This window comes from Cavia porcellus, unplaced genomic scaffold, assembly GCF_034190915.1.
Source record: "Cavia porcellus strain 051 isolate PalLab524CR breed Dunkin Hartley unplaced genomic scaffold, mCavPor4.1 scaffold_18, whole genome shotgun sequence".
NCBI classification, from domain to species: domain Eukaryota; kingdom Metazoa; phylum Chordata; class Mammalia; order Rodentia; family Caviidae; genus Cavia; species Cavia porcellus.
Window position 1 is genome coordinate 25,356,320 of NW_026947501.1, and position 12,268 is coordinate 25,368,587.

Consider the following 12,268-nt stretch of genomic DNA (forward strand, 5'->3'; position numbering starts at 1 on the left):
CCTAAAGTATTGAAGTATTGGAAGTTAGTGGGGGTATTACGGATGACTTCTGGAAGATAGTAATTGTGACTGGGATTTTAAGTTAGATACATATGTGAATAGGTAATTTATAGAAATAGTGGATTACTGCACGCACTCAAGGAAATGGTAGTACCATTGATAATCATTCTACGGAGTGTATTTACATTAGGAAATTTTCTAATTTTCACTCCACTAATAGCATTTCCCAAAGTGTATTGTTTGAAAGACTGATTCTTTGAAGATAAATTTGGTTTCTATGCTGTCCTTTGCTTTTTCCATTAAACAATTCATAAAACCCATTTTTAAAGTCCATGGAGGGAGACATTAAGGTTTATTTACTTCATTATTGGCTAAGCTTGGCTAAGGTATACTGCATTCTTACTGTAAAATTGATAAAAATTGGTATAGGCCCTGGGTAAATTTGCTGTCAAGAATAAATCACCAACAGTTATTTAGGAGTTTCATGTAGAATGGATAGATTGAAAAATCCTATTGAGAAGATAATATTTGGTGTTTGCTTTGGCACCAAATTGGAATGATACAGAGAAGATTAGCAAGGCCCCTGTGCAAGGATGACACGAAGATTCATGAAGCATTCCATACATGTAGGACTTTTATTTCCTTTATTTTTGTCTTTTTGAGACAGGGTCTTGCTATGTAGTTCAGGCTGGCCTTGTGTTCACTTTGTAGCCCAGGCTGGTCTCGAATTTGTGAACAATTCTCCTGCCTAAACCTCCTAAGTGTTGGGTTTCTAGGAGTGTGCCACCATTTTCAGCTTAAACTTTTTTTTTTTTTTTTAATTTTTGACTTTTTTTTTGTTTGCAGGAACTTTTTCCCCACGACAGTCAGTGACAAAGAGAGCTATCTTGCAGATATTCTCTCATGATTCAGAAATGTGTAATAAAGTGTGGCTTGCAGCTTGTTTAAAAAAAGATAATTTGGATCATAATTTGGATCATTTTGTAGAATTTTAGTATATGGAATTTTTTAGTGGATAAGATATAAAAATTAAAAAATAAGAAATTTCAAGATTTGTAGCTGAATGGATTTCCTCAGAAATGGTAATAACAGTTGTTAATGGAAAATTTAAAGCATTGGAGATTCAGATCAGGGTTAGGGAAACCATGAACTTAGATTTCAGTAGCCAGGTTTCAGCTCTCAGAGAATATCTATGGGAAATTTGTATTTTTATTTATTTTTTAGGGATTCCGGGGATTGAACTCATAAGCTTGAGCTTACCAGGCAGGTGCTTAGATCACTGAGCTAAATCCCCAGCCCAACTGGAAATATTTTTATTTATCTAGTCACATAGTGTTGAAAATGAGATGCAAATGTCTGGGAAATGTTTTGTTAAGTTGAACATCTAAATTTTGAAAATGGTTCTAATACTATAAAAGTAATGAGTATATAGAGAAATGCTTCAGGTACATACTTCTTTCCATTGCAAGTGTAGAAAGGGGAACCTTTTGTTGACCAAGAAAAATCAGGTAAGAGAGAGTAAAAGGGTGCACAATACCTTTTTGAGATCAGCTGTGCCATATTGAAGAATATTAGAAAATATTGGGCAATTTTGATTATAAGCACAAATAAAAAAGATGAAATACAGAGAGGAAGCAAAAGCATAATTTGATTATAAAGGATAACTTTGAAATTCTTACACAATACTAATTTAAAAGAAATAAACTTGATGTGATGTTGCAGTGCCTGTAATCCCAGAACAGGGCAGGCTGAGACAGAAGTCAGTAATTCAAGGCCAGCCTGGGGTTATGTGGCTAGTTCTGGGCCAGAAACAGTTGTTGAATGGCTCCAACATGTCCCTGATAAGAGGCCCTTTCTAGAGATTTAACATGTATTAGAGACATCACTTTCCTCACATATAGTCCTCTCATTCTCTTGTTTTATTTAATAGTCACCACCACTTACCTAATGTAAAAAGTAGTGAGTAAACCTTAATCCGATGTTCTCTTGTCTTCTGTCTCAGATAGTTTAAATTTGATAACATCATTCTTTTTAAAAAGAAAAAAAGTACATCATTCTTTTTTCATCCAGTCAGGCTGATTCGTATTAGTTCCTCCTTGAATCTCTCTCAGCTCTCAAATTCTTTCTCCTTGGTTCCATCATACCTATAACTTTTAAAATTCTGATCCCAGTCTTCTTACATTTAAACTTTGGCGATAGCTTTTTGACTGATTTTTCATTTCACTCTCTGCCCCATTATTCACACTATTATGCTGATACCTCTGTAAGACAGATCTGATCATTCCAACTGACCCATAGAATAAAGCCCAGCTTCTTCAACTTAATGTAAATTACATTTTTGACCCCATGTTACTTTTCTGCCACTGGATACTAACTAAACTATATATTATGTTCCAGCCACTCAAAATAATTTATTTTCTAGGTATACCATATTGTTTCATCCCTCATTTATTTATGCATGGCATCATTATTTGACGTCCAGAGAACTTAAATTAGTTAGTACCTATTTAATAGGTCCAGGCAAGGTACTGAAAATAAAAGGTAAATTAACACTTCTTTCAGAGGTGAAAGTGAAGCAAATCTTAATTCATCTTTAGGGCAGATTGCAGATGAAAGTACTTCGTGACACCATCCCTGACTCTCCTGAGTAGATCGAAGCTCCCACCTGTTTTCTAGTAATAACTTATACTTTAAATCCGTTAATAGTTTGTTAATAAGTCTACCTCCCTTACTTGGCTGGTTGAGAGAACACTTGTACTTTTTTTTTCTCCTTTGCATTAATGTCTAATGTGCTGCAAGGGCTTAATTAATGAGTATTTGCAGGAGCAAGAAGAGTACATGTATATTGAAACCAAATCTGTTCTGTATTAATGCTATAATTGAATCCATGGAAAAATACCTACTGTATAGTGTCTTGTGGTTTGTCATTCTTGATTTAATGATGTTTGTTGTTAAACTTTTATGACTTCCTCTTTTAAAAAAGATGGCTATTTTTGTCTTCTCAGTTTTTAGATGAGAATTACTTTTTAAAAACTAATTGTAGAAGTAATAAGTGCTTATTGTTAAAAGCTAATCTATTTCACAAAAAATATTCAAGCTGGGTGTGGTGGCATATACCTGTAATTCTGTCACTCAGGAAGCTAAGAAAGGAGGATTGCTATGAGTACAAGGCCAGCCTGGGCTATATAGCCTGTTCAAGGTCAGCTTGTCTCAAAGACAGAAAATTACTAACACTCTCCACAGGTAATATCTATCTAAGTCAAATTGTTCACCAGTAAAAGCACTCTGCAAATACAGTTTTCACATGTGAGCACCACCAAATTTAAGGAAGCATAATTCTAGTTCTGTAACATTCAGAGGAAAAAAAAGCTTCATATAAAAAGCAGAGTTGTAACTGGTCAGTTTAGTGGCATAGTAAGATCCAGTCTCATAATAAAAAACAAAAATGAAGGGACTGGGGTTATAGTTAAGTGTAAAGGTCCTGAGTTTAGGTCCTTAGTATGAGGACCATGGTGGGTAATGTTGGAAGACAGGAACCCAAAAAAACAACAGGCATTGCAAAACCCGTATATGCTTAGAAAAATGCCTGAAATATTGGTAAAATGAAATGCTGTTGAGCATGTGGAAAAACTCAATTGCAGGATAGGAATATAAAGTTCTATAATCATTTTGGAAGAGTGTGGCAGTTTCCTAATGGAACTGAACATATACCTACCTTGTAGCATTTAGTCCAGAGAAATAAAGGTTTTGTTTGCACAGAAGCTGTATGCAAATATTTATAGCCACTTTATTCATAATAGCCAAAAACTGTTATGACTCTTATTAAAGCAACCCAGATGGCCTTCAGCTGATAAATGGTACACTGTGGTATATCCATCGCCTAGAGCAGTGATGACAAGCCCAGAGCTTTTAATGGTAACAAATAGTCTGCTGTGACACACATGCCATAGATTCACCATAGAGTGTGCTCAGACAAAGGAGTGTGGGGGTAGAGGAACATGCACCAACTAATGTGTTATAGATGAATTGTGCTGAGTGGAAAAAAATACCAAAAAGTTTTATTTTACTTATATCACATTGTTGAAATAATAAAGTTACAGAAATAGAGAACAGATTAGTGCTTTTTAGAAGTTAGGAGAAGGGAAGGAGGTAATAGTTGCTGTGAATGGATTGTAAGACACATCTTTGTGAGGGAAGTGTTCTGTATCCTGACAGGTGGTATGCGGTGTAGTGTATATGTATGATACCTTCATAGGGCTAAACAACTTGATAAATTCATGTAAAATTAGTGACAGTTGAATATTGGTAGATAATATCAATGTCATTTTTGTGTGATATTATACTGTAATTATATAAAGTGTTACCAGTAGAGGCAAATTGAGTGATGGGTGTTATATGAGAACTCTTCGTTTTATTCCTTGTTAAGTCTATGTGAATTTACAATTACTAGATTTTTGGGGGACGGTACCTAAATTAAAACTATAGGACAATTTCATTTAGGAATATTAATGTAAAAGTGTAAAGTATTAGTATATAGTTCTTGGGAGCCCCTTCAATGAATAATTTATTAATTCAAAATGGAAGTCTATTAATTCAGTTTATCACATTAAAAACTGAAACAACCATACCATTTTTTCCATAGGTACTTAGAAAAAAGGATATTTGGTGAAGTTCAATATCCATTTCTAGTATTCATTAAAAATATCCTTATTTCCTTAAATATAATAGGATCTTTATGTGTATTTACTTTGATTTATATGTAGACAAACGTAAAAATGTATATAGTCAACACAAAAGCCAGAAAATATAAATAAAACAGTAGATATATTACCATGGAGGTTAGGAACTAAAGTAATACTTATCAACTACTTCTTTCAGTTAATACGTGTTTTTAAAAAATTATTATAGTGAAAGACATGTTATTAATCCATTTCAAATATGCTCCTTAATTTCAAATACGCATAAATATTTTTCTAAAACTTAGCCACTAGTCATTTTACAAGTGACATGAAATTGAAAAGATACATTATTATTTTAGAATAACTGTAGTAAGGGAAAATGCAATAAAATGAATTACTATGATACTGAAAGTAATTATAGTTACCTTATTTTAATTCTCTAAAGTCAGTTTGTTTGCTTTACCATATGTAAAAATCACTTATATTACATTGCATTTGCAATAATAAAAATGGTAAAAACCTTCAAAAGTGTATTACACAGCTAAAAGACTTTGAATATTTTATATAGTTTCATAAAATAGAGGAATGATCATTAGAACAGAAGAGAATCCAGAAATCTTCCTCAAAAATACATGGTATACCAGTAAATTGTATTATTATATTTCACATTTGTGGCTGGAAAATTGTTACTCATTCACTTGACTAACCGCATTTTTACTTTGGTAAAACACTCAACAAAATAAATTATAAGTGTATCAGTGATTCAATTTCCATGGGCTGGCAAAGGTATTTTTAAAAATAGGGACGATGTGTATTTTTTTCATTTTCAGTGTGAAGAATTCCTTTTCAAACAGGAAGAAATTTGATTATATAAAAATAATTTTGCAAAATGTTTGCACAGTTATTTTAAATATCATTCCCTGTGTGATGTAAACTAATTTGTTAATGTGTAAAGGAGATCTAATAGATAAGAAAAATGTCAGCAACCCAGAAGAAAAATTTACATTGTGTCAGCTGATAGCTTACAGAGAAATACAGAGATAATCTTTAAAATTGTGAGAATTGGGTAGGTGTGGTGGCTCAAGCCTGTAGTCCCAGCACTTGCAGAATAGCCATCAGTTTAAGACCAATCTGAGCTACATAGTGAATTCAAGACCAGCCTCAAGTACACAGCAGCACCCTGTCTAAAAAAACAAAAAAAAATTGAGAATTGATACAGCTTTAGTCATAGCTAAAGAAATAAAATCAGATCATAATGATATCCACATCAGATTGGAAAGATTAATTTCTGATTTGATGTTAGTCTTACGACATAAAATAATGTGTCTGGAAGTGGATAAAATCCACTGTCGTATAATATTAAAAGAAATATTAATTGGCTCAGGCTCTCTGGAGGACAGTTTAGTATTGTTAAATTTTAAATATGTGCCTTCTGACACAGCAAGTCTATGTCTTACAAATTTGCCCTGGTAAGAATTCCTTGGGCAGTGTTGTATCATTATAATATTATCAGGTTAGCTTTTTTTTTTTTTTTTTTTTGTCTTTTTCTTTTTTATCGGTACCGGGGATCGAACTCATGACTGCCTGCTTGCAAGGCAGGCGCTTATGCCACTGAGCTAAATCCCCAGCCCCTAGGTTAGCTTTAACTCTGATCGAAATACTATTTGTAAGGCGTTACTGAACTACTTTTCTTACTTTCTTAGCCAAAGCTGGACAAGCCAAGACATCCACAGCCAAAGTAAACAAATCTGCAGGTATGTTTTTGTTTTTGTGGTTTTGGGAATTGAACCAGGGGTTTATTACATGCCAGGTAAGTGCTTTACCACTGAACTGTATTCTCCATCTTGCACATTTGTTTTTTGATTAACATTCTAGACATACCAGCTAACTTTATTTTTTTCTTTTTTTAATCAGATTTTATTGGTACATTTTAGATATATGTAACAATCGCATTCAATTCAGATAATTTGTATCTATATGTGATACAACTTTTTTCCCCATCCCTCTACCCTTCCTTCCACCTCACCTGCCTTCCCCATTTAAAAAACTTTATTTCCATGTTTTCCTTCCTTTTTCATTTTTGTTTTACTTTTCCCTTCTTTCCTTCCACTCTTCCCTGTCACTTGTTCCCTTCCACTTTTGAACATTTTCTTCCTATTTCACAATACCTATTATATTTTGCTCCTTATTAACACTTCTCAGTTTCTCACACCAGAGAAACAGTAATATTTACACATACATGTCTTATTTATTTCACTTAAGAATATGGTCTCAAGTTACATCCATTTTTCTAGAAATGTCTTGAGCATAACTTTCTTTATGGCAAGAGTAAATACTCCATTGTATAAAAAAAACCTCACATCTTGGTTATCCATTCACCAGTTGATGGGCATTTGAGTTATTTCCAAGATTTGCCTATTACAGACTGTACTGCTATAAACATTAATGTGCATATAATTCTGTAGTATGATGCTTTTAATTCTTTCAGAAAGATACCAAGAGGGGAATAGCTGGGTCAAATGGAGCCTCTAGTCTTTAGTTTTTTGAGGACTGTCCACACAGATTTCCATAGTGGTTGCACCTGACTACATTCCCATCAACGGTGAAAATGGGTTCCTTTTTTCCTACAGCCCTGCCAGTATTTGTTACTGGTTGTTTTCTGGATAATAGCCAGTCTTTCCAGAATGAGATAGAATCTCAGTGTAGTTTTAATTTGGATCTCTTGAATGACCAGCAATGTTGAACATTTTTTCATGTTTATTTGCTATTTACACTTCATCTGAGAAGTATGTATTTATCTCAGATACTTGTTTTTGGATTGGGTTTTTTAATTAGGGGGGAGGGATCTGATTTTTTTTTAAAATTTCTTTATGTGTTTGCGATAATAATCCTTTGAGGAACTTATATCTTTGATCTGCTTTCACTTTAGTGCATGGTGAAAGATACTGGTCCAGTTTTAATCTGTGGCATATACAAAGTCAATTTTTCTAGCATCATTTATTAAAGAGGCTGTTTTTCCTCTAGTAAATGTGTTTGGCATCTTCGTTAAAGATAAGCTAGCTAAATATATCTGAAGGTGTTTCTGCATCTTTTAATCTGTCCTATTGATCTTTGGGTCTGTTTTTTGGTTTTTGCCAGAATCATGCTCTTTTTATCATGGTAGCTTTGTGATATAATTTCAAGTTGGAGATTATGTTGCCTCCTGCCTTTTTTGCCCAGAATTGCCTTGGCTATTTTAGGTTTCTTCTGGTTCCAAATGAATTTTAGGATTGTTTTCTCTAATTCTATGAGATACACTGTTGGAATTTTGATTGGGATTGCATTAAATCTGTGCAACAATTTTTGAAGTATGGCTATTTTCACTAAATGGGTACTTCCTACCCAAGAGCAAAATATATTCTTCCATTTTCTGTTGTCCTCATCAGTCTATTTTTTTCAGTACTGTGGTTTTCAATGTAGAGGTCTTTTAATTCCTTTGTTGGATTAATTCTTAGGTATTTCATTTTTTGGGATGCTAATTGTGAAAAGTGTTGTTTCCCTAATTTCTCTCCCAGTGAGTTTGTTATTTGTGTAAGGCTGTTGATTGACTTTGTGCTTGCCAGATAGATGCTTGTGCCACTGAGCCATATGCCTGGACCAAGACTATTGATTTTTCAAAGTCTATAAGTCTTTTGGTGAAGTTTTTGGGGTCTTCTATGTAGAGTATTATGTCATTTGTAAATGATGACAATTAAACTTCCTCCTTTCCTATAATTATTCCTTTTCTTTCTCTTGTCTAACTGCTTTGGCTGGAGTTTCCAGAACTTCATTGAATAAGAATGGTGACACTGGACATCCTTGTTTGTTGTACATGAATTTTATCAGATTGAGATAGACCATCTATTCCAATTTTCTGTAGAATATTTATCATGAATGAGTACTGGACTTCATCAAAAGTTTTTTTTATATCTTTTGAGTTGATCGTGTAGTTTTTGTCCTTGGCTTTGTTAATATGATGTGTTACATTTATTGATGTACATATGTTGAACCATCCCTGCTTCCTTGGAATGAATTCAATTTTGTCAGGATGTATGATCTTGATGATTTGTTGTACTGTTTGCCAGTATTGTTATTGAGGATTTTTATATGTGTGTTTTAGGGAGACTGACCTGTTGTTCTCTTTTTTGGTTAGATCCTTCTCTGGTTTTGGTAGCAGGGTAATACTTCCTTCCAGGAATGATTTTGGGAAGGTAATTCCCTTTCAGTTTCATTAAAGAGTTTGAGAAGTAGTGGTATTAGGTCTTCTCTAAATTTCTAGAATTCAGCAGTGAATCCATCCGGGTTTGGGCTTTTTTCAGTTGGTAGGTTTTTAGTTACATTTTCAGTTTCACTGACTGAGACCGGATTATTTTGGAAGTTTTGCATCTTCTTGGTTCAGCTTTGGCATTTCATATGTATCTAGTAATCTGTTCATTTGTATTTTCCATGTTTAGTAGAATAGAGATTCTCAAGGTGGGTATAGATGATCTGAATTTTTGCAGAGTCCATGGTGATTTCACCCTTTTCATTCTAATCGTGTGAATTTTAGTCTTTTCTTCTGTTTTTTTTTTATAAAATTGGCTAAGGCTTTGTCAATTTTATTTAATCTTTCAAAGAACCAACTCGTTGATTCATTGATTCTTTGTATTGGTGGGGCTTTTTGTTTCTTTTTGTACCTGGAATCTAACTCAGGACCAGGCAGGCGCTGTACCACTGAGCTATTTCTCTGGTGCTGTATTGTTTTCCTACTCTGCATTGCATTAATTTCTGCTCTGATCTTTATAGTTTTCTTTCTTGTACAAGTTTTGGACTTCACCAGCTCCTCTTTTTCAAGAAGTTCATGGTTCAACATTAAGTTGTTTATTTGTGCTTGCTCTGTTTTCCTGCTATAAGTTCTCTTCATAGCACTGCTTTCATTGCATCCTGTAAGTTCCAGTATTTTTTTTTTTACTTTTTTATCGTTTAATTATAGAAACTGTCTAATTTCTTTTCTTTTTTTATGGCCTTTTTTTTTTTTTTTTTTTTGGTCTTTTTCATTTTTATTTGTACCAGGAATCAAACTCATGACTGCCTGCTTGCAAGGCAGGCGCTTATGCCGCTGAGCCAAATCCCCAGCCCCTTTCTTTTCTTTTTTGTTCATTCTTTTTTTTTTTTTTTTTAAACAGTCTCTTGCTCTGTAATTCAAACTGACCTTAAACTCACTTTGTAGTCCAGGATGCCCTCAAACTGCCAAAGATCCTCTTGCCTTTTCCTCCTGAGTGATGAGATTACAGGCATGTACCAGCTTGCCTGGCCTAATTTTTTCTTTAATTTCCTCTGTGACCCATTACTTGTTCAGGAGGGCATCATATAATTTCTAATGTGTTTATGAAGTTCTTAATGGTTTCTTTTGCCATTGATTTCCAGTTTCATTGCATTATACTCTGATAATATGTATGGATTAATTTTAGTTCCTTTGCATTTACTTAAGCATGTTCTATGAGCTAGTATGTGGCTTATTTTGGAGAACATCCTAGGGGGCAGCTGAGAGTAATGTATATGCTGATGTTGTAGGATGGAACACTGTAGACAGATATCTGGTGTAATAAGTCTACTTGTTCAAAAGTTTGGTTCAGTTTTAATATTTTATTGTTGGTTTTTTGAGCATTTATGACAGTGTAGTATTGAGATCCCTCAATATCATTGGACTAGTGCTTATTTGATTTTTCATGTCTTTTTTTTTTTTTAATCTTTTTGAGACAGGGTCTTACTATGCAGTTCAGGTTCGCCTTGAGCTCACCTTGTAGCCCAGGCTGATCTTGAATTCACAACGATCCTCCTGCCTCAGCCTCCCGAGTGCTGGGGTTCCAGGCGTGTGTTACCATACCCGTCTTAGTACTTGTTTTATATAGTTGGGTGTAGTGATACTCGTTGCATGCGTTAGTTCTTCCTCTTGGATTGTTCCTGTTTTTTCCTGTCACATGGAGTATTGTTTTCCATCCTTTGAGTCTATGAATTTTGTTTTGAATTAAGTGTGTTTCTTGTGTGTGGCATATGGTTGGATTTTGCTTCTTGATCTATTCTGCCAGTCTTTGGGGGGGAGGGGATTGGTCAGTTGAGACCATTACCATTGATGGTTGTAAGTGACTGATTTATCCTTGTTATGTTATTTTCCTTTCATGTGGTCCTTCTCCACTCTGTTTAATTGTCGGCTTTGCCTGCCTGGTGGATTCTTTTTGTTTGGGTTCATGAGGTTGTAGTCTTTGTTATTTATCTATTTCTATTTCTATTTTAGAATATTTTGGAGTGCTGTTTTGGTGTGGAATTTCCTCAAATGTTTGTCCTTGAAGAATGTTATTTCTCCATCAATTTTGAAAGTTAGTTTTGTAGAGTATTTCATTCTGTGTTGGAGGTTGTTTTCATTTAAGACTTGAAATACTTCACTCCTGGTACCGATAAAAACGAAAAAGACAAAAAAAAAAAAAAAAAAAATGAAATACTTCACTCCAAGCTCTCCTTGGCTTGAGAGTTTGTGTTAAGAAGTCAGCTGTAATTCTGATAGGCTTTTCTTTATAGGTGATTTGTTTCTTTTCTCCAACAGCTTTTAATATTCTATTCTTGTGTTGAATTTCTGGAATCTTGACTGTGTTATGTCCAGGTGTAGATGTTTCTTGGTTATGGCTAATTGGAGTTTTATGTCTCATTTATCTGTAGGTCAAACTCTTTTTCCCTGCCAGAGAAATTTTCTGCCCTGGTATCTGTGAACAGGTTTTTGTGTCATTTGTGCTATCTCCTGCTTTTTTTTTTTAATTGACTCCAGTCAATCTTCGGTTGTTATTCTTTGCATCAGCTAGCAGCTACTGGATTGATTTCTCATGATCTGTGGCTATTTTTAAGAAATTTTCTTTTCATGATTGCAAACCACAAAGCCTGACTTCTGTATCTGAGATTATGTCCCAACAGTGGCTCGTTCTGCTATGGATACTTTGAATGAAAAAAAAAAAATTTTTTTTTTTTTTTGGTCTTTTTCCTTTTTATCGGTACCGGTGATCGAACTCACGACTGCCTGCTTGCAAGGCAGGCGCTTATGCCGCTGAGCTAAATTCCCAGCCTCTTTGAATGAAATTCTTATTCTCTCAGATAATCTGCTTGAATCTGTTCTATGGGTTCTATTTCTTTCCTATGTTTGCTGTTCATGGTTTCCATCCCTTTCTTAAGCTTCTCTATTTTTTATCTGTATCTGCCTGCTTTAGAGTCACTAAGTATGGTTTTTCTTTTGGTCACTATCTTTGTAGTTATCTGAGAAATCATTTCTGATTTGAGTTTTTCTAGAGTCTTACTCATTTGTGTTATAGCTACCACTTCAGAGAGGTCAAGTAGGTAGCTTTTTGACTGTACCACCTTGTTGCTCCCTGGGTTTCTCTAGTGAACTGGGTATCTCAGGTTGCATCTTATTTAAGTGTCTTCCTTGTGTTTTGTTTGTTTGTTTGTTTAGTTTAATTCCTGGTTGATACTTGAAAATTGCCTATGGTGAGTTGCTTTATTGCTAGCATTTAGAACCTTAGGAAATGACTACTTCTCAGAGGTATCTT

At 34.3% G+C, this 12,268-nt stretch overlaps 1 protein-coding gene and 1 non-coding gene across 8 annotated transcripts in view; both read left to right on the forward strand.

Moving 5' to 3' along the window:
* Positions 1-12,268, forward strand: part of Znf638 (zinc finger protein 638) — a 143,089-nt gene that overhangs the window by 96,715 nt on the left and 34,106 nt on the right. For all 7 annotated transcript variants that reach the window (XM_063229573.1, XM_063229572.1, XM_063229575.1 and 4 more), the window contains exon 11: positions 6,383-6,433. In XM_063229573.1, coding sequence (XP_063085643.1) covers positions 6,383-6,433 — 51 coding nt within the window. The remainder of the gene's footprint in view (positions 1-6,382; positions 6,434-12,268) is intronic.
* On the forward strand, positions 523-628 carry LOC111756578 (U6 spliceosomal RNA). The gene has a single exon (XR_002791008.1). It is a non-coding gene; the product is annotated as a U6 spliceosomal RNA (small nuclear RNA).